Source organism: Mytilus edulis, chromosome 13 (assembly GCF_963676685.1).
Source record: "Mytilus edulis chromosome 13, xbMytEdul2.2, whole genome shotgun sequence".
NCBI classification, from domain to species: domain Eukaryota; kingdom Metazoa; phylum Mollusca; class Bivalvia; order Mytilida; family Mytilidae; genus Mytilus; species Mytilus edulis.
In genome coordinates this window covers 58,167,505-58,192,742 of record NC_092356.1, presented here as the reverse complement: position 1 = coordinate 58,192,742, position 25,238 = coordinate 58,167,505, and the positions used below count along the sequence as shown (strand labels likewise).

The window sequence follows — 25,238 nt, the reverse complement described above, 5'->3', positions numbered from 1 at the left end:
AACCTACCCAATGATGAAATACCTCTTGAAGCCAAAGGTTTTTAATTTATTCGTAAATCTGCAAATAAAGATGAAAAACAAAAACTATTACATGATTTGGACGAAATGAGATGTAAATTTCAATTTGAAGATATTTCCAATACAGATTCAGAAGAAAATCAGGATATATACCGAAAAATGCAAATAAAACAATTTAATATTATCTATATGCGACAAAACTGGAATTCAGCAAATTAAAAATGAACAAATATTAGAGACAATCTCAGTTAAAAGGAAAGGATAGATTTAAACAATGTACGAGCGAATAAAAATATTATAATTGAAAAAGGTAAAACGAATTCATCAACAATCGTTCTTGATAAGAAACTATACATTAAACAGGCAATGATTATACTTAATAACAACATACATTATGAAACAATCCAGGAGTGTCATACAGGAGAAATTACAGAAACTATATAAAATAGAATGCTGAAAAGGTTACATAATAACAATTACCTTGATAATACTACATATGAGTATTTAACAAGATACGAAAATAAGAGACCATGAAGATTATATATACTACCAGAGACACACAATTTACATCAAATTGATCGAGACAAAATAAAAGCAAAGAGTGGACACTTAAATGAAGTTCAAATCCCTAGCAGACCAATTGTATCGTTATGCAAAAGTCCTGTTGAAAGAATTGGTCAATTTCAAACCAGTTGTAATCAAACTGTTGACATACACTTTTATCAACAAAATTGAAAGTGTATAAAATATCATATTATGCAGTTTTGATATTTCGAGTATGTACAATTTGCTTAATTTACACACAAAGAAATAATTGAAGCGTTCGATAGAGCATGGCCAACAATGATTGAAATTAATTATGATATACCCCTGCCACCTAAGAGTGAAATTATGGAGCTATTGAATTACGTAAAAGCAAATAATGAATTTAATACTTTAATATTCAAACAGAGATGTGGGATTTTTATGGGAAACCCAATGAGTCCTTGTTTAGCTGTTATCAGAATGTTTGAAAAAAAATCAAAAATACTTGATCTATTCCCGTTCAAAAACATATCGCTGATTTACCAATTTATCTGAACGATGGCTTTGTTTTATTTAATTCAAGTGACGATAATCTTATAGTGTACATCGCTAAAACACCGTTTAATTAGATTAACACATGAGATATCACAAGGAAGTATACAGTTTCTAGATATAACTGTCTTCAAAGGGAAAAGAGCAAATTTTTGACATCAAACTATATAGAAAACCGACTGATAATTTCCAATATCTGGTACGAACATCAACCCACCCTACATCAGTAAGGATTCATTACTGCAGAAATTATTCGCTTATAAGATCTTGCAATAACTTGAATGACTTCAATAAAGAAGTTCAATTTTCTACACTTCTTAAAAGAGGATATTACGAACATGAGATTGAAAACATTTAAACCAATACAACAAAACGAGAAAGGAAACACACTTTGAAATATGATTATAAAAACAGAAAGCGGCGCCACCACTCGTTTCTGCAACATGATTTAACCCAGCATTTAAAAGAATCGGCAGAGATTTAAGGAAAGATTCGCACCTAATCGAACAAAACAGAAATACAAAAACTATATTTCCAAAACCACCGATTATTGCGTACAAAAGACATAACAATCTAAAAGAATACTTAACGAATTCAAAAATGATATAATCCTAAAAATGAAAAAAAGATAAAAATATCACACACAATAAAATAACAGAACAGCTAAAATATAGAGAGAAATATATCACAAAACATGAAGGGAGAAAAAGAAATAAACGAACAAGAACGTATAAACAGGTGTCGTATCACCATCAGAGAAATCAAATTGGAACCATTCTAAAAATTACAAGAAAGGCAAATGATAGGCTACGGAAACCTGATGAGGATAAGCCTAGATCTACATGAAAATAACCAAAACACCTATTTCAGTATTTGAACACAGATCGAAATTGGATTTCTATTCTAAAAATGCACACACAATAATTATACTGCAAACATGCAAGCACGAATTTCTTAACAAAATATGAAAATAAATGCTGAAAAAAGTGTTCAATTACAAGGAATATTTATCAAACATTGAGTATGCACATAGAAAATTGAATTAATTACGAAGGAATTTAATAAGATATACTGGATTGGTCCTGGACCTGATTGATTTTAATGTTTACAAAGTTTGTGTAACTTAAAAATAGTGGATTAAACTGGTCTCATTTTTCAATGATGAGCAATAAATACATATCAAAGGTATAATGGTTATATCTTAATAAAGCAAAACTTGCTTGCAATTGCATAGAATATAAAATTCAATGGTTGCCTTTTTTCTGAAAAAATGCAAACATGTTTCTAAAATCTTATATCTTTCGATGTGATGTCAAGTATGAACGTTGTACAGAGATATTTGAATCTTACACGAAAACCCTTTTGTCCTCCATTCTTCAATAAATATACGGAAAACCTTATTACCCTGCGTTAGAGTAATTTATCGCAATTTGATAGGCTGATATTGTCCTAATAAATTTTAGTAAAATAGTTTGCCTTTCCGCTAATAATAGATTTGTATTATAACTCTTTAACAGCTCCTTACCTTTTCTTTTTTCTGTACCAATCTGACGAAACATCAACGTTTAAATTGTAAATATTTTAAATATTGTTATAATTTACTGTTAATGTAATATGTTACAGATGAATTCACAAATGACATAAATGTATAGTTCACATTTTTTTACACTCTATTGAGACTCCTTTCTATTTAAGTGAAAGACACACTTATATTACTAGACGACAGTTAAACTGGGAATTTTCTTGTTGCTTCCAAAAAAACTGATCAGTTAAATATATCATAATCTTAAATCATAATTAAGTTTAAGTAAGCAAAAAAGATTTACAGAAAGTAAATAAAATAGTTAAATATGTTGACCGTTCCGGATTAAATTACTACCGGGTTCGTGTTGCTCAGTCTTTCAAGGTTTTTTTTTGTGTGTGTTTAATTTAGTTTTGTCTTGATTTTTTATGTTTTCTCGGATTCTTTTTTCAGTTGGTTATCATTAAAAAAAACAATGACATTTTAAAAACATATATTCAAGCCAATGCAAATTATTTAAATTGTTGTTATATATTTCGGAAATTGAATAGTATGTTTAAAAGTACAATATACTTTTTGATGACAGAAATCAAGCAAAATACAACTAGACCATTTGGAGATCAGCATACGGTAATAAGCAACGACCAACTGTCCATATAATTTGAAATACTAAACTGGCCCTAGTCTAAACAAGATGTCAATAGATTCAACTATCAACCCTTAAACTCCCCAAATCAAACACATTGAAACATAAAACTTAACAGAACACCTCATCTGATTCCCGACCTGTGTCATGAAAATGCCAAAGTTTCGTTTTGTTTTATTATTTAAACACTTCAAGGGAAAAATAAAAGGAACATAGAATACATTAACAGTAAGTGAAGTAAATGCACTTAGCTCTAAAGTGAAAGTATCAGAGACGAAAAACATAAGCAAGCACATCGATAATATCAAATACAGTACAGAGGTTTATTATATGACTAGAAAAATTTCTGTTTTCTCATTGGTTAAAAGTATAGGAAATCCGTCTTTTATAAAACGTTATATTTACCGCTGCAAAAATAACGAGAGGTTAATATAAACAGCGCCTCTGTACCTATATATAGATTTTTCAAGGTAACGGCAATGACGTAAGTTTTTGACGTCGGGTAAATTCCCATTTTTTCAATGTTTTCCGGTTTTTGGTGATTTTTCTTTCCTTCTTTTTTAGTGTATTTCTTTTTAGTTATATTTTTTGACTGAAAAGCACATAACTTATTTAGTATAAAAACAGTTGGCAGTTTAAACAGCATATTTCGAAAATATTAGAAAAGTAATTTTACAAAAGCAATAGTTGAGTTTCGGTTTCAGTTAATGCAAAAATTTATCAACCTAAGAGATAATGACCTTCACACTCAACCGTTGTTCTCCGTGAATAATATATATCTTAGGTTCATAAAATCATTGTCAGGGGCGGATTCTGGATTTTGGAAAGTGGGGGCGAAATTTTTTAAGATCACCGAGCGGAGCCAGGCGAAAAAAAATTAGTACCTTTTTATGGCTAAAAAATCATAAAATAAGTTTAAAATGCACCGGTTCCTGACGTGGAACATATCTATTTTTCAGTTGCTGTAAAGTGTAAGGGTTGGACATGTTTTATGCTGTATTAATTCTCCCTATCAAGTGCTATCATAAAATGATAGTATTGATCAAAAGCTATTTACTGATATATTTGATGTGGGACTTTTCAGTTAAACATAGACATGGCAAATTCTTGTGTGTTATATGTTAAATTAGGATAAACTTACAGATTTCTGTTTGTTAGCAAAATATACGCCAGGCTATTCAATGAAATTTACAAAACGACCGACACGAGTTAAAATACAAACAAGCAATGTTTAGCCAAATGTTTCGTTGAAACGTTTCACCCAATCAAGAGAAGTAAGGGGTTCCAAATTAACCAAAAGGCTACGAATGAGTCTGAAATGAAAACAAATTTATGAGTGCCGGTCGACAAATGGAGACATAAAGGCAGTAGCCTGGTTGCAGTCTGGTCTTGAAAAAAGTATTTAATATATCAGTTCGGCAAAACAGACATTCCGGTCAGACATGGAAACCCGGCCCCCAAGAAATTACGCCCGTTTTTATTCATCATGTTCATTTAATGCTAAATAATTCTTTTGGAAATTTTTGTTTCTAATATTAAAAAAATATGCACAAGATTATTGTTTTCAATCCAGATATACGGCCTGAATATTTTAGATGATTTCAGCTTTCCAATTGTGAACTTTCCGTTTCTAAGTAGCAACATTCCAGCAGCACCTGCATTCGGGATATATATCTCCAAATTGGTACGATATTCCCGTGCTTGTATTTCCTATCATGATTTTCTTGATAGAGGGTTGCTGCTCACAAGGAAGCTATTAAACCAAGAGTTCCAAATGGTGAAGTTGAAATCATCCCTTCGTAACTTTTAGGGATGCCATCACGAGTTGGTTGGCCGTTTCACAAACGAGATCGGATATGTTCCTTACGTCGTAACTACAATCCCCTTCCCTTTCATGAATGTAACCTACCGGATTAGATTATTTACCGGATGTGTTATCACATAAGCAACACGACGGTTGCCACATGTGGAACATGATCTGCTAACCCTTCTGGAGCACCTAAGATCATCCCTAGTTTTTGGTTGGGTTTGAGTTGCTTATTATTTAGTTTTCTATAATATGTCATGTGTACTATTGTTTGTTTGTTTGTATTTTTCATTTTTAGCCATGGTGTTGTCAGTTTATTTTCGATTTATAAGTTTGACTTTCTCTTTTACTAAATTCTTAACAAAATATGAAAATAAATGCTGAAAAAATGTATCCCATCGCAAGGAATATTTATCATACATTGAGTATGCACATATATATAATGAATTGAATTAATGTGGATAGGAGTGGATAGGTCCTGGAGCCGATTGATTTTTATATGTACAAAATTTGCATAACTTAGAAAATAGTAGATTAAACTAGTCTCATTTTCTTTTAATGAAGAGCAATAGATACATATCAAAAGTATAATGGTTATAACTTAATAAAGCAAAATTTTCTTAAAATTGCATAGAATACAAAATTCAACGGTTGCTTATTTTATGAAAAAAGCAAAAATGTTTCTTAAATCTTGTATCTTTTGATGAGATGTTTAAGCCTCGGTCACACCTTACCGGATAACTCGAACGGACGCCTAACGGATAAATTTGTTTCAATCCGTTCATGTCCTATAGACGTCCGTTGTTATCCGTTAGATGTCCGTGCATATCCGTTGCAAGTCCGTTAAGCGTACGTTTTATCCGTCGACGTCCGTTCTGTCCGGTGGAAAATTTTGAGCATGTTCAAAACTTTGAACGGACGTCCAACGAATAAAATGTCCGTTGAACGTCCGTTAGGTGTCCGTTTTGTACGGTACTCGTCCGTTTCGTTTCCGTTTTGTATCCGTTACGTGTCCGTTATACATCCGTTGGAGGTCTGGAAGATAAGTTCACCAACGGACTTCTACCGGACGTTTAACGGATAACACGGATGTTGAACGAATGTGAAACGGACTTCTACCGGACGTATAACGGATAAAACGGATGATGAACGGATCTGAAACGGATAAACGCCAATTGAAAATTTCGCGTCAGAAATGCCAATTATTGGTATGTCAGATTTTTAAGGTTCATGAATTCGTATTATTCATTATCGACCTTAGAGTAAGGCCGATTCTTCACAATCAAGCGGCTCTTATTCAGGTCATACACTGACCTTTTGCGGTATTTTGAAGAATAAACCAAAACCAGTTACACCTAAACGTTTTGAATATTTATGCGATGTACATGTATTATTATTGTCGCCATTAATTCTTCTGTATATATTGCTCATCCGTTTTATCCGGTACGCTTCCGTTAGGTGTCCGTTTTATGCGGTACTCGTCCGTTGGATGTACGTTCGACATCCGTTCTGTCCGGTACGTTTCCGTTTCTCGTACGTTGCATATCCGGTGTGTGTCCGTAAGGCATCCGTAACACGTCCGTTTTATTCGGTCAGTACATCAACGGACTCCCAACGGATAACAATTTTGCCAACGGACAACTTTTATTTTCATCCGTTAGGCGTCCGTTCGTGCTATCCGGTAAGGTGTGACCGAGACTTTAATATGAACGTTGTATAGAGATGTTTGAATCTTCCAGAAATACATTTTTGTCCTATATTCTTCAATAAATATACGGAATGGTTATTTCTTAATAAGTAAAACATGCTTGAAATTGCATAGAATATAAAAATGTTTCTAAAATCTTATATCTGTCGATGTGATGTTTAGTATGAACGTTGTATTTGGTGTTTGAATCTTCCAGGAAAGACTTTTGTCCTTCATTCTTGAATAAATATTCGGAAAACCTTATTATGGCAATGTAATATTGTATTAAAAGATGTTGGTTCGGTTTGTTTTATGTCAATTGGATTTATCTCCCTTATACCGTTTACCTAATAAAATAAATTGTTGTTTTATAGTCCTAATATTCTTAATATTTCACAATTTAATCTAAATATATTTGGTCGATATTGTTTAAAAAAAATTGAATATAATAATATGTAATATAACAACATTAGGATACATTCGTAACACAGTGTGTAATAATGTGTAAACCAGACATAATAGGTAAATATAGGCATCCTTGTGTTTTAATCGTATTAACTATAAGAACAAACACATATGTCACAATGAAACACAAAAAAGGCAAGTAGACAAAGCAGATCAGAAAAATGAGAGACCAGAATAAAAATATTTACCACAGCACAATAACACAATGACAATGTACAAAAGTACAGAGCCAAGTTAAATGGATTTTACCAAATCTACAATGAACAGTAAAAGTAATATTTTAAATGAAAAATAAAGGATAAGTATAACACCATATTAAGATGATAAACACAGTCAGTACTCTGAGTCTATTTTACCATTGCGATTGTCATTCATTGTTAAATTGGAGTTTGTCTTGAATTTATAAAAACAATAAATAACCATCAATACATTTGAAGAGTATCTAACGAATTGGAAGTTTCCTTTTATAAATAACAAAAAGTTAAAATTACGGTGTTATTTAAACGGATTAAATTATAATCAAAAATTGTTTGAAAATCCAAGCTCATATCATGTACATAGTTAATTTAATATTTAATAGTTTGCCTTTCCGTTTTAGAAAGATTTTTACTATAACTCTTTAACAGCTCCTACCTTTTCTTATTTTCTGTGACAATTCGACGGAACATCAACGTTTTAATTGTGAATATTTTAAATATTGTAACAAATTACTGTCAGTGTAATATGTAACAAATGAATTCAAGAATGACATGAATTTATAGTTAACATTTTTTTACACTCTTTTGATACTTCTTTCAATTTAAGTGAAAAGTAAAATCACAAAAATACTGAACTTGGAGGAAAATCCAATCGGAAAGTCCATAATATAAGTATCTATACTATTACACGAGAAGACCTCATTTTTGGTGTCGCTTCTTTTCTTTCCACAACAAATTAATCAACACGCCTCTGTGTCCTATGGGTACAGTGCATAGTCGCATTTGTCATCCATTCATATGATTATTCAGATTGAGTTATTTTGGGAGAAAAACGAGAAAAAAGGCATCCGGATATTGTCCCGTCATTGGACGAAATTTTTAGTCTGATTAGACTTCCGGTTTGCGTTTTTCTGTATACTGTATTTTAAGAATTCTATCTGCTATCATTTTCAAGTTTACTATCCACGGCGGTGACATAGTTTATTAAATAGAGAGGGTCTGTATACTATATCAATGACCACCATGGTGTCCACGGCGGTCACATAGTTTATTAAATAGAGAGGGTCTGTATACTACATCAATGACCACCATGGATCGATTAGTAAACTTAAAATTGAAAGTAAATACACTATATTATATACAGATAAGCCCTAAAATTATTCTAGTGAACTTTTGATACCTTTTCTGAAATTCTCCAGTTATTAAATCTTTTACAAAATTCATTGATTACAAAAAAAGAAGATGTGGTATGATAGCCATGTTGAGACAACTCTCCACAAGAGACCAAAATGACACAGAAATTAACAACTATAGGTCAACGTACGACCTTCAACAACGTGCAAAGCCCATACCGCATACTCAGCTTTAAAAGGCCCCGAACTGACAAGGTAACACAATCCAAACCAGAAAACTAGCGGCCTTATTCATGTACAAAAAATGAACGAAAAACAAATATGTAACGCATAAACAAACGACAACCACTGAATTACAGGCTCCTTACTTAAATGTTCAGAACATACTCAATGTATTATGTTCATATTGAAATTGATAGAAAACCAAAAATTGAGAATTTTGGAAATAAAGGAGGAGGGATATAAAAAAACATTTTCCTGTCGCCAATAACGTATGACTTATGATACTTTTGCTGAAATTCCCCTCTAAATGTATTATGTTCATATTGAAATTGATAGAAAACCAAAATTGGGAATTTTGGAAATAAAGGAGCAGGGATTAAAAAAACCACATTTTCCTGTCCCCAATAAACTTTGACTTATAATACTTTTGCTGAATTTTTTTTACATAATTCTTCCAACAACACTTTACATACTTTCAACTACGCTCTGAATGCCCGCGATTTCGCGGGTGTGTTCTAGTACAAACTTATATTACTAAACTACAGTTAAACTGGGAATTTTCTTCTAGCTTCCAAAAAACTAATCAGTTAAATATATCACAATTTTAAATCATATATAAGATTACTTTCAAGTAGGCCTAAGGATAAACGGTTTACAGAAAGTATACTGACCGTTCCGGATTAAATTACTACCGGGTTCGTAGCTCAGTCTTTTAAGTTTTGTGTTGTTGTGTTTTATTTACTGTTGTTTTGATTTTTTATGTTTTCTCGGATTCTTTGTTCTGTTGGTTATTATTATTTTGTTTTGGACATTTTTAAACGTACATACAAGACAATGTAAAATTCTTTAAATTGTTGTTATGTAGTTCGGAAATTGCATATGATTAGAGTACAATATACTTTTTGATGACAGAAAACAAAGAAATTAGAACTAGACAATTTGGAGATCAGCATACCCCTATAAGCAACGGCCAACTGTCCATACAATTTGAAATTCTAAACTTGCCCTTGTCTAAACAAGATGCAACAATCAACACAAAAACTCCAAAAACCAAATACATTGAAACATAAGAATGTATTCTTCTGACTTTTCAGTCTCGTTCAGTATCGTTGAAATCTCGTTCTGTAATTATTTCCAAAACATGGGTCACAAGTGGAAAATAGCAATGAATTTGATAAATAGCATAATCAAACTTAACTCTGTGAAAAAATTGGGTATTTCAAATAATTATTTTTGAGTAATCAAATTTTTAAATTTTATTACCAATCAAGTAAGTCTTTTTATCCAAAATTTTGAAAACATGGGTGAGGGATACAAAAAAAGATTTTACCAGAAACATGTACATCCCTCATCCCTTTTTCTTTTAAATTTTTTTAGACATGTATTTTTTCAATCATTTATTACAAAGAAGTTAAAAAGATATGCAATTTGTAATTAAAACTGAGAAAAATCAACAAATTTACAAAATTGACAACATGGTAAATTTGACACAAAAAAGCATCAAATATGATAAAACTTTCTTATATTAACACCTACCTATAGATTTTTTAGTTCAAATTTATTCAGATTGGTCCCCTTCATCTTCATTAAAAGTATGACAAAAAGTTTAATTGTGGAATTATGATTTTTTTTCATGATAATAGCCCAAAAATAGGTTAAAATTGATGAAAATTTGGAAAATCATCAAAATTGGGTACTTTCAAAGGGCCGTAGCAAAACAAAGTGCACCACCATTATTATGAATTTTTTTCACCAGTTATTTTTTTTACAGTCACATAAACCCAAAAATCATGTTTAGAAAAAAGAGTTTAATTCTAGAAATTTGTACACATGTACATCCTTAACAGAACACCTCATCTGATTCCCGACCTTTGTCATGCAAATGTCAATGTTTCGTTTTGTTTCATTACACTTCAAGGGGAAATAAAAGGCACATATAATACATATATTACCAGTAAGTGAAGTAAATGCACTAAACTCTAAAGTGAAAGTATTATAGACGAAAAAACATAAGCAAGCACATCGATAATATCAAATACAGTACAGAGGTTTATTATATGACTAGAAAAATTTCTGTTTTTTCATTGGCTAGAAGTATAGGAAATTCGTTTTTTATAAAACGTTGTATTTACCCCTGCAAAAATAACGAGAGGTTAATATAAACAGCGCCTCTGTACTAAAATATAGATTTTCCAAGATAACGACAATGACGAAGGTTTTTGACGTCAGGTAAATTCCCGTTTTTTCTTTGTTTTCTTGTTTTCGGTGAATTTTTCTTTTCTTGTTTTTTGTGTATTTATTTTTAGTCATCTTTTGTGCCTGAAAAGCACATAATATATTTTGTATAAAAACAGTTGGCAGTTTTAACAGTATATTGAGAAAATATTAAAAAAGTATTTAAGAAAAGCAATTGTTGAATTTGATTTCAGTTGATACATAGATTTATCAACCCCAGAGATAATGACATTCACCCTCGACCATTGTCCTCCGTGAATATCATATTTCTTGGGTTAATAAAATCATTGTATCAACATCATTAATAATCAATACTTGTATACTGGGTACTGTGAATAAGTTCAGGCTGATGGAACATATTCGTTAAAATAAAATAATGCCATACAAAACACTGTTAAGTTTGACTGAACCTCAAAGTTATTATTTAAAGAAAAGATATTTTCTAGGGCGATATCAACAATATATAAGAAACATTACTATAAAATCGAACGCCAAGGTATATTAAAAAACGGAAAGTTTCTTATCAAATGACAAAATCAAAAGATGAAACACTGGAAAACAACTGCCATATTTCTGTACAAAGTTTCCTTACTAAGTAAATATTGGATGTAACCTTGTTTTATTTTTCAATGATGAGCAATAGATACATATTAATGCTATAATGGTTATATCTTGAAATAGCAAAATCGGCTAGAAATTTCATAAAATATAAGATTTAATTGTTGCTTATTTCCTGGGTAAAATGTATGTCTTAAATCTTATATCTATCAATGTGATGTTAAGTATGAACGTTCTGTAGATATTGGAATCTTCTATGGAAGATCTTTTTGTCAATAATAAATATACGGAATAAGAAACTTTTATATGACACAGATAAATTTAAGAAATAACATTTGCACAGTAAAATGAAAAATATTTTATTTATTGAAATTGACTGTCAATTTGATCTTTTATATTCCAAATTAACAAGAGTAACAGGAACAACAAAAATCTTAAGCAATAATCTTGATGAAATGCCACAGTTAAGTAAATCTTAATTTCAATGCTTTTACATTTTGTAATCTTAACGAGTTTAAAAACCAAGTTATATGTTTTACGTACGTAATTCAAGAATTTCTGGAATATAATTCATCCAATGAGAATTATGTATATAATTCAGGTTTGTACAAAAGACAATTTGCCCCTTACCGTTCCTCATTGCATTATCTACATTCAATTATTTTTAGCACGTGAAAACTATTTATAAATTTTCTTTGTTTACGTTGAAGGCATCGCCATTCTTTTTTTTTAATATATTTAACACAATTAATCAACTAATTCGTATATATCAGCTGATATAAAATTCGATTCTAAGTGACATTCCTTATCAATAAGGATTTATCTGAACATTAATGTGTTGTTTTAATTACAAACAGTTTAATACACACATTTCATGAACTATTGGTGAACTTTCGAAACCTGAGATAGTTATTTATAACGTGATACAGAGGATAAATTTCTACACATCTATTTCTTTTAATCGTACGTACGTACATCAACTAAAACAATATGAGTGGTAGAAAAAGGCCACATAAGCAAAACATTGATAATAGTAGAAATTGGCCAAAAGAAACATATCTGGAAAAATTAAAAGAGATTGGTATCGGGGTCAATGCAACGTGGAAGGTAGAAATGCTTCGCCAGTTGTATTTGGCTAATAAAACAAAAACTCCGTCTATAACACTTCCTGAAATATCTAATCAGCCTCCCGTTAATGAGTTGCAAAACTCTACAAATACGAATTTGAATGATCAAGAAGTAGGATTATATCACCCGTCAACGCTTCCTGTCGTTAATGATACGCATATTCATACGCCAGGCATGACAGGTAACACACCTAATCTTAACAGTGAGGTACTCTTCAGGGAATCTGCGGCAGCCTTTACTTCAGCAACAGAAACTCTTTCAAATATCGCTAAGCTCATGTTAAAAACTTCAAATACAGAAAATGTTACCGAAAAGGAAGCAACAACACCTACACTTGAATCTGCAATAAGATGTTCTAATAGCCGACCAACAGATTCCGCTGCCGATGCTACATCGACAGGAAAAGTGTACTACGCCGAAGATCTCCCAAAGATGGATTTCGTTGCACCTTCCATCAAAAAGCAGATAATAGAAGGTAGGGACATTAACCTGGATACATTATTGGCACCTAAATATGATATACCTCAAAACCAAACTATGCAGTCAAGGGGGTTTACCGTTGAGCTTTCGAGTAAGAAAGACGTAAGATTGGACCACAATTTCCAGAAATACCGTAATATTATGGGGAAAGCTTTCCCGCAGAGAAAAGTTGAATTGGAACAATATGAATCTGACATAAACGAAATATCACAAAATTACGGCCCATGTTTCTATACATATCACAAGATGTTTTCTGCTAAAGCAGCTGCTGCCATAGTTGAACACAATATTGTTATCAACTGGTCAAAGGTCGATGACAAATTGTTGAACCTTGTTACTCATAATGTTCAAAGCAGAGCATGTACTCACTGCGGGGAATTTGACCACACATCAAAATTCTGTGAAAAGGCAAAACACGGCAATCCAACTTTATCCCAAGGGGCTACAAATATTCGTAACACAGATAAGAGGGGCAGACCGGTTTCTAGTATTGCAGGGGCAGAACTCTGCAATAACTACAATTACGGCACTTGCTATAGAAGGGAATGCAAATTCATGCACGCATGTAGTCAATGTGGGTCAAGTGGGCATGGTATGAAAACTTGTAGTTTAGCCAAAAAACAGACAAAACAACCAAGGTCAAACAATGAAACTGCAAAATTAGATAAATTATCCAACTTATCTAAAGCTTCACAAAAAGAAATGCCAAAGGCAAACATCTGACTAGATATTTCACCTATAAACGTAAACAGACTTGAATACGAACTTAAAGAACACTCAGATAAACAATTTGTTATGTATCTTTTGAATGGTATACGTTTTGGTTTTGATACATTAGTATCTATACTCGATTTACCTACGTTTGAATGTAAGAATTTACTTTCTGCCATCAGAGACCCCGAAAGTGTTAATATGCTTTTGAAACAAGAAATAGATAAAGGATATGTTACAGGCCCGTTTAGTAGTCCACCTTTCGAAACTTACCGTGTTAGTCCTATTGGGATTGCAGAAGGCAAATATTCTGGCAAAAAACGTCTTATCCTTGATCTATCTTCTCCACACGAACATGAAACACATGAAAGCATCAATAGTCTTATAGATAAGGAGGTATGTTCGCTATCTTATGTAAAAATAGTTGACGCAATAAGGGCCATCAAGCATTTCGGAAAGCAAACAATTCTAAACAAAACCGATATGACCGATGCATTCAAACAGCTAGGGATTCGTAAAGACCAGCATCACTTATATTGCATGAAATGGAAAAACAATTATTATCATTATGTAAGACTTTGTTTTGGTTCTCGCAGCTCGCCTTGCATCTTTGACAATCTATCACGGGCTATTTGTTGGATAGCAAAGGAAAATTACGGCATACCAGTTATACTTCATCTCCTAGATGATTTTCTCACTATTCAACCACCGGACTCTTGCGGATTTAGAACAATGGCGCTAATAACGCTTATATTCAATCGTCTAAATATTCAGATTTCTAAGAAAAAGACTGTAGGTCCCACTTGTACTATCGAGTATCTAGGAATCATACTAGACACTGTAAGTTTTGAAGCAAGATTACCTAATGAAAAGGTAGAAAGAATTTCAAATTTTATTGACAGTTTTCTGCATAAAAAATCGGTAACGAAAAAAGAATTATTACAACTGTTAGGACATTTTAATTTTACGGCCAGAATTATTCGTCCGGGTAGATCGTTTGTCAGCTATCTCATTAAGTTATCTACAAAAGTTGATAAACTACATCACTATATATCATTATCAAAAGACTGTAGAACTGACTTAATCATGTGGCGAGATTTCCTAAAAGGCTGGAATAGAGTTACTTTCTTTTATGACGAACATATAACTTTAGCTAGTGACATTGAACTGTACACATATGCGGCTTCTAACTTTGGTTTCGGAGGTTTTTGTTCAAGGTAAATGGTTTAGTAGTACTTGGCCTTCTGAACTATCAACTTCACTCGATTCAGACATGTCCATGGCTTTTAGAGAACTGTACCCGATTGTTGTTGCATCTTTATTATGGGGGCACTTATGGAATAAGAAACGTATCATGTTCCACTGCGACAATGCAGCCGTTGTTAATATAGTTAACAAAGGAAGATCTGAAGTGCTAGACATTATGAAGTTAATGAGAACACTAACATGGCTATCCGTTAAACAAAACTTTACTATTCAATGTCAACATATTCCCGGAGTTAAAAATGTGATAGCTGACTCTTTATCTCGCTTTGATTTTCAGACCTTCCAATAAGCAGCACCAGCAGCAGAGACAGTACCCACTCCGTGTCCGAAATCTTGGCAAGTAATGTGGAATTAAATGCAAAAGTTAAAAATTTAATTCACAACTCCATCGCAAGCAGTACGCGTTCGCAGTACGAACATGGATTTAAATCATACAAAAACTTTTTGTGTCTCTCCGGTTTTAAGTGGGATGATAAAACAGATATGCCACCTCTAACGGAAGATATTTTAATGCATTACGCTACACATTGTCACGAAAATCTTAAGATAAAATGTTCTACAATCAAAATGTACATTTGCGGTTTACGATACATATATCTTCAATCCGGAGTACAGTGTTTATTCACTGACTGTTGCTCTTCAAAACTGCTTAGGTTAGAAACTATTTACTTTTAGTCTACTGCTGGTTGGTTTGTTTTCGTCAATAAGGAATCGGTTATTCGTTGACTTTATATTACGTTGTTAATATTATTTTACGCTTATTATATGTAAAGCAATATTTGTTTGTTTGTTGTTATAATGTTAGTTTTTTAACCTTATTAAGACATGATTGATTATGGCGAACGAGACTTTAAATTTATAAGCTGGGCTTATTTTAACATTAAACAGACTAAACCGGATCAAAATTGCAATATAGAAATACCCATTTGTGTATTGAATAGTATTCTAACAATTTTAAACACACAGTTGTGAAAAAAGTCCCTTTCACATTGTCTCTAGACAAGTATCTGTCATTTAGTACACTGTCGGTTTATGCACTTGAAAATTATGTATCCCTTTGTTTAAATTCTGAAATAAAAAGAAAATAAACGGATAGTTATAATTTTTATAACGAGTGAGAGTATGGAATCACTTGATATCAACTCTAGCTATTTAATTTATATTTATAATAAAAAGAGGTATTTGTAAATAACGAGAAATAGTATCAAGCGATATCAAATCAGCATACGTTTTTTAATCTCTTTCGGTAAACATTTTCCATTTGTTGAAAAGAAACGTCTGCTACACTTGATCTAGGATTTTGCATATGCCGTCATATGTCATGGCACAGCGAGAAACATTTTAAACTTCTTGTACGTTTCAGAATGTAATAAATCAAGCAAGAGTAGTTTGTATCTTATTGATGAAATGAAATATCGAAAAAAAAATATCGAAAATGTTGACACCTGTATGGCAAAAAAACTATGTTAGAAAATTTAGAATAAGAGAAAACATTTACGGACCTGAATCATTCGATATCTTTAACTGTTTGAACACATGTATCTTAAATGTAATTGTAATCCGTGGTAATCAAATCATTAAAAAAATCTCACAAAGACAATATATTAAACTATAAACTTTACGTCTTTTTTCGAATAATTTAGTTGATGTCTAGTTGAAGTTTCCAAAGCAATACATACATTTTGAATTTCAAACTATATGTATACAAGACATTCTGACAATATACAAAGGGTAAGATATATAACACTGACAAAGAATTATTCATGCATAAAGTAGTACCTTTTGCGCACAGTCTTTCATACGATGTTTAATTTATGTAGAGACTTTATTATATCTTACCAAAGACGTTAAGATAGAAATCTGAGAACAAGTAACCATACATATTTGAAGCATTACATTGGAGTACCATAGCATCGGTCAGTCTTACGTCAGTAATAGTGACGGTGCAATCATTTGGATTCTGAAATCTATTTTCTGACATTGCTGAGATGTTAGATTCTACAAAAATAAATGTGCTGATATCATTATAATACATGTATAAACGTGCCGTTCTTAACATAAACGAACTAAACTGATCATTTCATTAAGAATATAATGCACTATTATTTTGCTATATTTTCAAAGTTACACACTTTTACTATGAATCAAGGTTCTCATTCACAGTCACACTTTTCGACATGTGTTTGTCAGTGTCAGACAATTGACAATTACACGTTGATGAACAATTGATATTTCGTTTGTGGTGACCTGATTTGCTGTCGTTGTTAAAGGGATATTTCCGTTGTTATTCTGTGGTTTACATGTTACAAAGTACTAATATAAAACAAATTGTGTGTGTTTTTTTCTGTGTTGAGTGTTCTTGTGTATGTTTGTACTGTATTCCTCTCAAATAGTATTGTCATTTTAGCGGAATATTAAACACTGCTATATAAGCGGGAGGTTTTGCTAGCCATAAAACCTGGTTAAACCCACAATGTTTTCTTAAAATGTCCTGTACCAAGTCAGTGGTATACTATTTTTGCCTCTATCTAACATTCTAAAAATAGATATCAACCAATAAGATGAATACCATGCGTTTGAGCATAACTCAAAATAGACAACTACATGTTCCGAAATAACAATTCCAACTCGTTATATGTTGTAAGACAACGCTATAAATGAACAGTTAAACATGTGTATTTCCCAGTGCGTTAATCAATAGAAGTCTTAAAATAGAGACGTGCAATGAAATTCATGCAAAAAAACTGCGTATAACAGTCAGACAGATGATATATTCCCACCTTTTAGTGACACGCTATTTATATACCAGCTTATTTCAGGAGTAGGGAATCCTCCTGCTTTACATGAAAAAGTAGCAACTGTTCCTACTCTACTCTCAACATGAATATCACTTGGCTGACCTCCCTCAAGCCAGAACGGATTAGCTAGTGAAAGAAAAAGTAAAGTGCGAAAAAAGACTATTTTAAAAGTTGAAAATACGAAATATATGACATGAATTTCTACCACTCAAACACACGTTTTGAATTGTTATGCATTGTAATATCATTTACAAAGTTCTTCTTGTCGTTCTACAAATGTAATAGGTCTAATAACCTTTTTTTAAACAAGTTATCGTCATAATTGTCGTAACTGAAATTCCTTCCCTTAATCCACGAATGTGTAATCACCCTTTATCACAGGGTGTGTACTAATATGAAACACACGACATGTGTTGTATGTTGAGGAGGGGTTTACCCTTCCAGAACAGCCGAGAAGACAACCAGATTTTGGTTGAGGTCGTGTTCGTGATCAGGGTTTTATTATATCACATTAATAGGTTTTTGTTAAGAGATGCAAGTAGTATTTTTCAATTGACGTAAAAATCAATTCGTTCATTCAGCTATCATATGTTTCTTTTCTGAAACAGGTAATCAATTGATGCTTTACTAGGTATGCACAGAAAATAAAATACAAACCTTTGACGATAAGGTTTATTACGTGTTCTATGCTGTCGCCAGTTCGATCCTCCACGTAGCATGTATATTTTCCTCTATCTGTTAACTGCAATCGATAAAAGCCTAATTCTTGACCATTAATGCTGATTCCTGTTTTGTTTTTCACCAACAAATTATTGTAATTGTTAGAAAATGACCATTGTATGCTTGGGGATGGACTGAAAAGTAAAACATATTTGGAGATCTTTGTGATTTCAAAACTATAGTTACATCCTGGACGTTTTTGCACAGATTTAAAGTTTTCAGTTTGAGTAAAACTGTGAATAGAAGTCGCCTCGATATAATTTTATACAAAAAATGCAAGTTGAACACAAGTTTTCGTCATTTTTTGTTGCATCTTTGAATATATTGACAAACAACTCGAATAACAAGGATTTTTACATTATCTAAACGACTTTAATACTTGAACTTACTTTCCTCCGAATATACATTTCAGCTTCAAAGGATCTCCCATAATTCCAATAGTTTCTTCGGGTGAAGCCCACATTAGATGCGGTCTTATAAATGTATTAGCATCTAAAGACAAAAAACTGCATTGCAAATACAATACTTTCATACTGTGTATAGAGTTGACATTCTTTTGACATGTGTTATTGACATGCTTCACGGTATCATTTAAAATTAACTTAATACAAGGAACTATTGAATGTTGATCGGGTAAACGCTACAAGGACGTTTAGTATTATATTTGGGGCAGTACAATTTGGATTCAAACTTTGTAAAGAAAAGCAGCAGGATGGATTCCTGATTCTTGTTCCAGGTAAGGAAATTGGCCATTCGTTGCCTTTTTATAATCCTTCGTAACATACTTTTGTATAATTTGGAGAATTTGACTTGAAATATGTATCGTTAAACAATTGTTCTTTTGCTACAAGCGTTTTCATGTTCAGGACACATATTGAACAATAACTTTTAAGAGCAACACGATCATACAAGACAATTTCGACATTCAATAGTTAAAACAATTTCAGAAAGCTCCTATTAGGCTGGCTGTGTCTCTTGTCCCCAACACTCGGATGTCAAAATACAAAAATCTTTAAAAGGTTAAAATAGTTATGGCTAAAAATGAAACTTCTTTTACAAAAGAAGTCAATATAATCGCTGGTACTTTACAAATTACACTGTTGAAAAAATACAACCTTTCTTTCCAGTTGGTTTAATGACAGTTCCGTTAGAAAACGTCGTTTGCCCAGCCACGTCATTACTTGCCATACAAACATACAATTTGCCATTTTGATAATCTTCGTCTTTCACGTTTGTAATATACAGATTTCCTGTGAAAAATTAATTTTTATCATTATTCTTGCATTCTTTCCATCATATGCATCTTATCAGAAAACAACCTGATATCAATTTTTTAACATATATAAATAGGCAAATTGTGATTTTGTAATTTACTAAGAAAAGGCATCATTTGAATTATGCCAGAAAATAAATACCTGCAAATTGTCAGGTTTCCATAAAAAATTGACTGTCCACAAACCAAACAAAAGTTACGACAATGGGACGTATGATAACTTTTCCGTGCTAAGACAAATGTTCTAGTATAATGTACATTAGATACGCTGTTTTAGTGCGATTTTAAATCACCTCAGAGTTAGCCATGGCGTTGTCAGTTTATTTTCGATTTATGAGTTTGACAGTCCCTCTGGTATCTTTCGTCTCTCTTTTAAATAGACAATGATTATTATTTTTCTAACAATCATTAAGAAAATGTTTTACCTTTTAGGTCTTGAGAAAACCTTTTATCGTCAAAGTTAACTTGTGTGACTGATGCATCGATTAGACTCCATAAGACCCAGGATACATTTGCTTTGGGCGTGCTGTGAGGAACTAAACAAGAAATCTTCACCGAGTGTCCACGTTTTACTTTAAGGGTAACATCCTTTGGATCAATAAATTCTTCCAGTTTGGCTTTCTTAACTGTAATTTTGTCTGATAGTGACACACCTTCAATATTCCAAGCTTCGCATTGGTATACTCCTTCATCTCTTCGTTTCGTTCTCTTCATAAGGAGTGTACCAGTATTAGATTGCATAAATATTCGGCCCTTGTGTCGAATGAGGTCAAACACCTTTCCATTCTTTGTCCATCTGTAACTTATATAAATATTGTTTAATTTTAAGGTTTAAATTGCTATCCAATTAGTCCATAACAATATTTTATAAATCGCACACATGAACTGAAGGACAGTTTGGAAAAGGGAACAAAAAGACGGCAACTTATCAAATTAGTTTCATATATAGTAATTTATCTGTATGCTATTGCATGTGTTCTTGTAATTGTTTCTTTCATTTGTGCGTTTAATCTGTTTAAATAAAAAGACAGAATAAAATGGAAGACATATCGTCTGAAATTACAAAGTCATCATTATATAGATAAAATGACAAAGATTGCCAAATAAACGGTTACACTCGAAATATATTTCACTATTCTTCCACAGTTGTTGTCGTCTAAAAAACCAACGCCAGATACAGAATTCATAAAACGCTCATGTCGGTGAGACGAAAAAAGTTAGGAGAAGAAAAGGGAATCTCTTTTGATCTCAGATCTTCAGGCAAATGGTGGAGGAAAGTTGTGAGACTTTTCATTTATGTTGTTTTATATACATGTATATATAAAAGATTACATACTGTGGTTTTGGAACACCATTTGCTACACAACTTAGCTTCATTTTTTCTCCTTCTTTGAAATAAACTTCTCTCACTCCAGTTTCTGTTATACTTGGTGGACGATTTTGGTCTGAAAAGCATTTTCTGCTTTAAATTAATTCGAAGTAAAACGCTGATTTTCACAATTCTGTCGTGAAAATAGCACAACATATAATTACTATGTACTAAACTGTAAAAAAAAAAAAAAAAAAAGTTGCAGACCGCTCCCTTGTATTTCGTGTATTTGCAATTTCGATTATTAAAGGATTTATAAGTGGTTGCTAATGAGAACACAAACATTCATGAAAAGTGGGAAAGTAAAAGCTTGCATCAGTTCACTTCAAATTTAAGAGATTTGATTTAGAAAATATATGACTAGGGAAAGAATCTGAATCGTGTTCGCTTGTTTGTCGAGCTCAGTTGTCGTGAGACCTTTATTAGAGAAATATTCTTGAATTTTTTATGCAATTCGTGTGAGTAGTTTATTTGAGACTGTTGAAACCTGAGAGCATGAATTTCATTACAAAACTCGATTGTCTCCAACGGGAATCGTATCCAGGACCTCTGGGTTTCAAGGTAGTGTGTAGACCGACTGAGCTAGAGAAGAACTTATTAAGCTAAACCGCTTACGACTGATAATTTACTAAGGGAAGCAGTTCAGTCACATTGTGAAAAAATAAACAACAAAAACTAAATACTCACTGATAAACACTAAATCTGCAACCAAACGGATAAGGAACGACGGGTTCATAGCACTGTCTGTTCATATAAAATAAAATGTGTGTAAGTCGAGTAATAAACACTAAATCTGCAACCAAACGGAGACGGAACGACGGGTTCATAGCACAGTTTGTTTATATAAAATAAAATGTATGTAAATAAAGTAATAAGCACTAAATCTGCAACTAAGCGGAGAAAACGACGGGTTCATAGCACAGTCTGTTCATATAAAATAAAATGTGTGTAAGTAAAGTAATAAACACTAAATCTGCAACCAAATGGAGAAGTAACGTTGGGTTTATAGCACAGTTTGTTCATATACAATAAAATGTGTGAAAGTAAAGTAATAAACACTAGATCTGCAACCAAACGGAGAAGGAACGACGGGTTCAAAGCACAGTCAGTTTTTATAAAATAAAATGTATGTAAGTAATGTAAAGTAATAAAAACTAAATCTGCAACCTAACGGAGAAGGAACGACGGGTTCATAACACAGTCAGTTTTTATAAAATAAAATGTATGTAAATAAAGAAATAAACACTCAATCTGCAACCAATTGAAGAAGTAACGACGGGTTCATAGCACAGTACGCTCATATAAAATAAAATGTGTGGAAGTAAAGTAATAAACACTAAATCTGTAACCAAACGGAGAAGGAACGACGGGTTCAAAGCACAGTAAGTTTTTTATAAAATAAAATGTGTGTAAATAAAATAATTAACACTAAATCTGTAACCAAACGGAGAAGGAACGACGGGTTCAAAGCACAGTCAGTTTTTATCAAATAGAATGTGTGTTAATAAAGTAATAAATACTAAATATGCAACCAAACGGAGAAGGAACGACGGGTTCAAAGCACTGTCAGTTTTTATCAAATAGAATGTGTGTTAATAAAGTAATAAATACTAAATATGCAACCAAACGGAGAAGGAACGACGGGTTCAAAGCACAGTAAGTTTTTATCAAATACAATGTGTGTAAATAAAGTAATAAACACATAATATGCAACCAAACAGAGACGTATCGACGGGTTCAAAGCAGTCAGTTTTTATAAAATAAAATGGTGGTAAGTAAAGTTAAGTAATAAACACTAAATCTGCAACCAAACGGAGACGTAACGACGGGTTCAAAGCACAGTCAGTTTTTCTGAAATAAAATTAAGTAAGTAAAGTTAAGTTATAAACATTAAATCTGCAACCAAACGGAGAAGGATCGAACGACGGGTTCAAAGCACAGTCAGTTTTTATCAAATAAAATGTGTGTAAATAAAGTAATAAACACTAAATATGCAACCAAACGGAGAAGGAACGACAGGTTCAAAGCACAGTAAGTTTTTATCAAATACAATGTGTGTAAATAAAGTAATAAACACTAAATATGCAACCAAACGGAGACGTATCGACGGGTTCAAAGCAGTCAGTTTTTATGAAATAAAATGTTGGAAAGTAAAGTAAAGTAATAAACACTAAATCTGCAACCAAACGGAGACGTAACGACGGGTTCATAGCACAGTCAGTTTTTCTGAAATAAAATGGGGTAAGTAAAGTTAAGTTATAAACACTAAATCTGCAACCAAATGGAGAAGGAACGACGGGTTCAAAGCACAGTCAGTTTTTATAAAATAAAATGTATGTAAGTAAAGTAAAGTAATAAACACTAAATATGTAACCAAACGGAGAAGTAAGACATGTTCATAGTACAGTCAGTGTATATAAAATAAAAGGTTTGTAGTAAAGTTAGAAATAGTAAATCTGCATCCAAACGGAGAAGTAACGACGGATTCGTAGCACAGTCTGTACATATATAATAAAATGTATTTTAGTAAAGTAATAAACACTAAATCTGAAACCAAACGGAGAAGGAACGACGAGTTTATGGCACAGTCTGTACACGTAAAATAAGATGTATGTTAACATTGTTAGTTGAAAAGATAAGACGTGAAACGTTTTTTTAAAATGTAATATTTCATGAGAAGTAAAACATGAATTAAAAATAATTAAACAAGACAGCTGAATGTAATTACTTATTAAACTAAATCACTTTACCTTAATTATTTAGAAGTTTTACTCATACAAACTAAAATCCATTTATGACAAATAATAAATAGCCAGGCATTCCCTCCCTAAATAGCTCAGACTAATAAATATTTGATTTATGAATCTACAAAAGCTATTATCTTAGCAATTTAATGTAATTTTAGGGAGTAATGTACCATCTCCAGCATAAATCTGAATATCAATTAAAAAAACAACTTTGATATGATATTGTTATAAAAAAAATTATTCTGATGCTTATCTCCTATATTTTTGTCATATGATAATGCTTAAGTATGTACAACTGCACGTAGACAGAGATCAGTAGACATCACATTGCATATTTCTTTATGAATGATAGAGAGGGGTTAAAACAATACACTTTTTTATTCTATGGTTTGCTGTAGTTTTGTATTTTGTTGATTTGTAAATAAATCAGGCCATTGGTTCTTCAGTTTGAAATGTCTTAGATGTATGATTAAGTGTTATTGACTTTGAAAAAGCTGTAAATACGTGTGAGTACTATCAGATCTGCACTTAATGCCTTCTTGTTTTGGAGATGCATGTATAGGTACCCTATCCCGTCCACTGTGCATTTTTGATCGATGCATTTGTAAACTTTGTTTGGGTTGGGTTGGACTGATTTACTGGACTTGCTGATGTTTGTATATGTACTGTGGGTGACCGTGTTATACTTGTATGAACTTGTGCTGGAACTGCACTGAACAGGAACTTTGAATATTGGAATAAGAACAACCTTGTATAAAAAATGATGTTTATTGTTTTCTGGTCACGAATGCAAATTACCAGAAATGCTTGTCCAGGTATCAAGCTGGTTTCCAGGCGAGGTTTATTTAGGGAATTTCTTATGATTAACAAATGAAAACATTCAGTTACGCTGTGTACTGAAGGTAACGCTGTGAATCATGTGACTCGCATACGTCACATATAGACGGATTAACTAAATTATTGAGAAGGAAATTGCGCAAAATTATATAATCCTTTATTTGCTATCTTTTGTGAAAAAGTATTTGTTAATTGACCTGTAAATTCTTTATATAATGCAATTTTACCAAACAATGCTATGAAGATTAAAGTAACGAAACTATACTAAACAGATATCTGTAAAGTTATAAAACTTGGAAATGAACTTTATTATAAAAATTATGAAAATAAGAATCTTTATTA

The 25,238-nt window shown here is 32.1% G+C and overlaps 1 protein-coding gene across 1 annotated transcript; it reads right to left on the bottom strand.

Annotated features, from left to right (window-relative positions):
* Positions 1 to 16,065: 16,065 nt before the first annotated feature.
* LOC139500775 (neuroglian-like) lies at positions 16,066 to 24,135 on the bottom strand. The gene is made up of 10 exons (XM_071289615.1): positions 24,063 to 24,135; positions 22,000 to 22,056; positions 21,280 to 21,388; positions 20,369 to 20,745; positions 19,786 to 19,920; positions 19,060 to 19,162; positions 18,608 to 18,804; positions 17,933 to 18,076; positions 16,992 to 17,150; positions 16,066 to 16,220 (listed from the first exon to the last, which is right to left on the bottom strand). Exons 2-10 carry the CDS (start codon positions 22,046 to 22,048, stop codon positions 16,198 to 16,200), a joined length of 1,296 nt encoding a protein of 431 aa, XP_071145716.1. The 5' UTR covers positions 22,049 to 22,056; positions 24,063 to 24,135; the 3' UTR covers positions 16,066 to 16,197.
* Between the last annotated feature and the right edge of the window lie 1,103 nt (positions 24,136 to 25,238).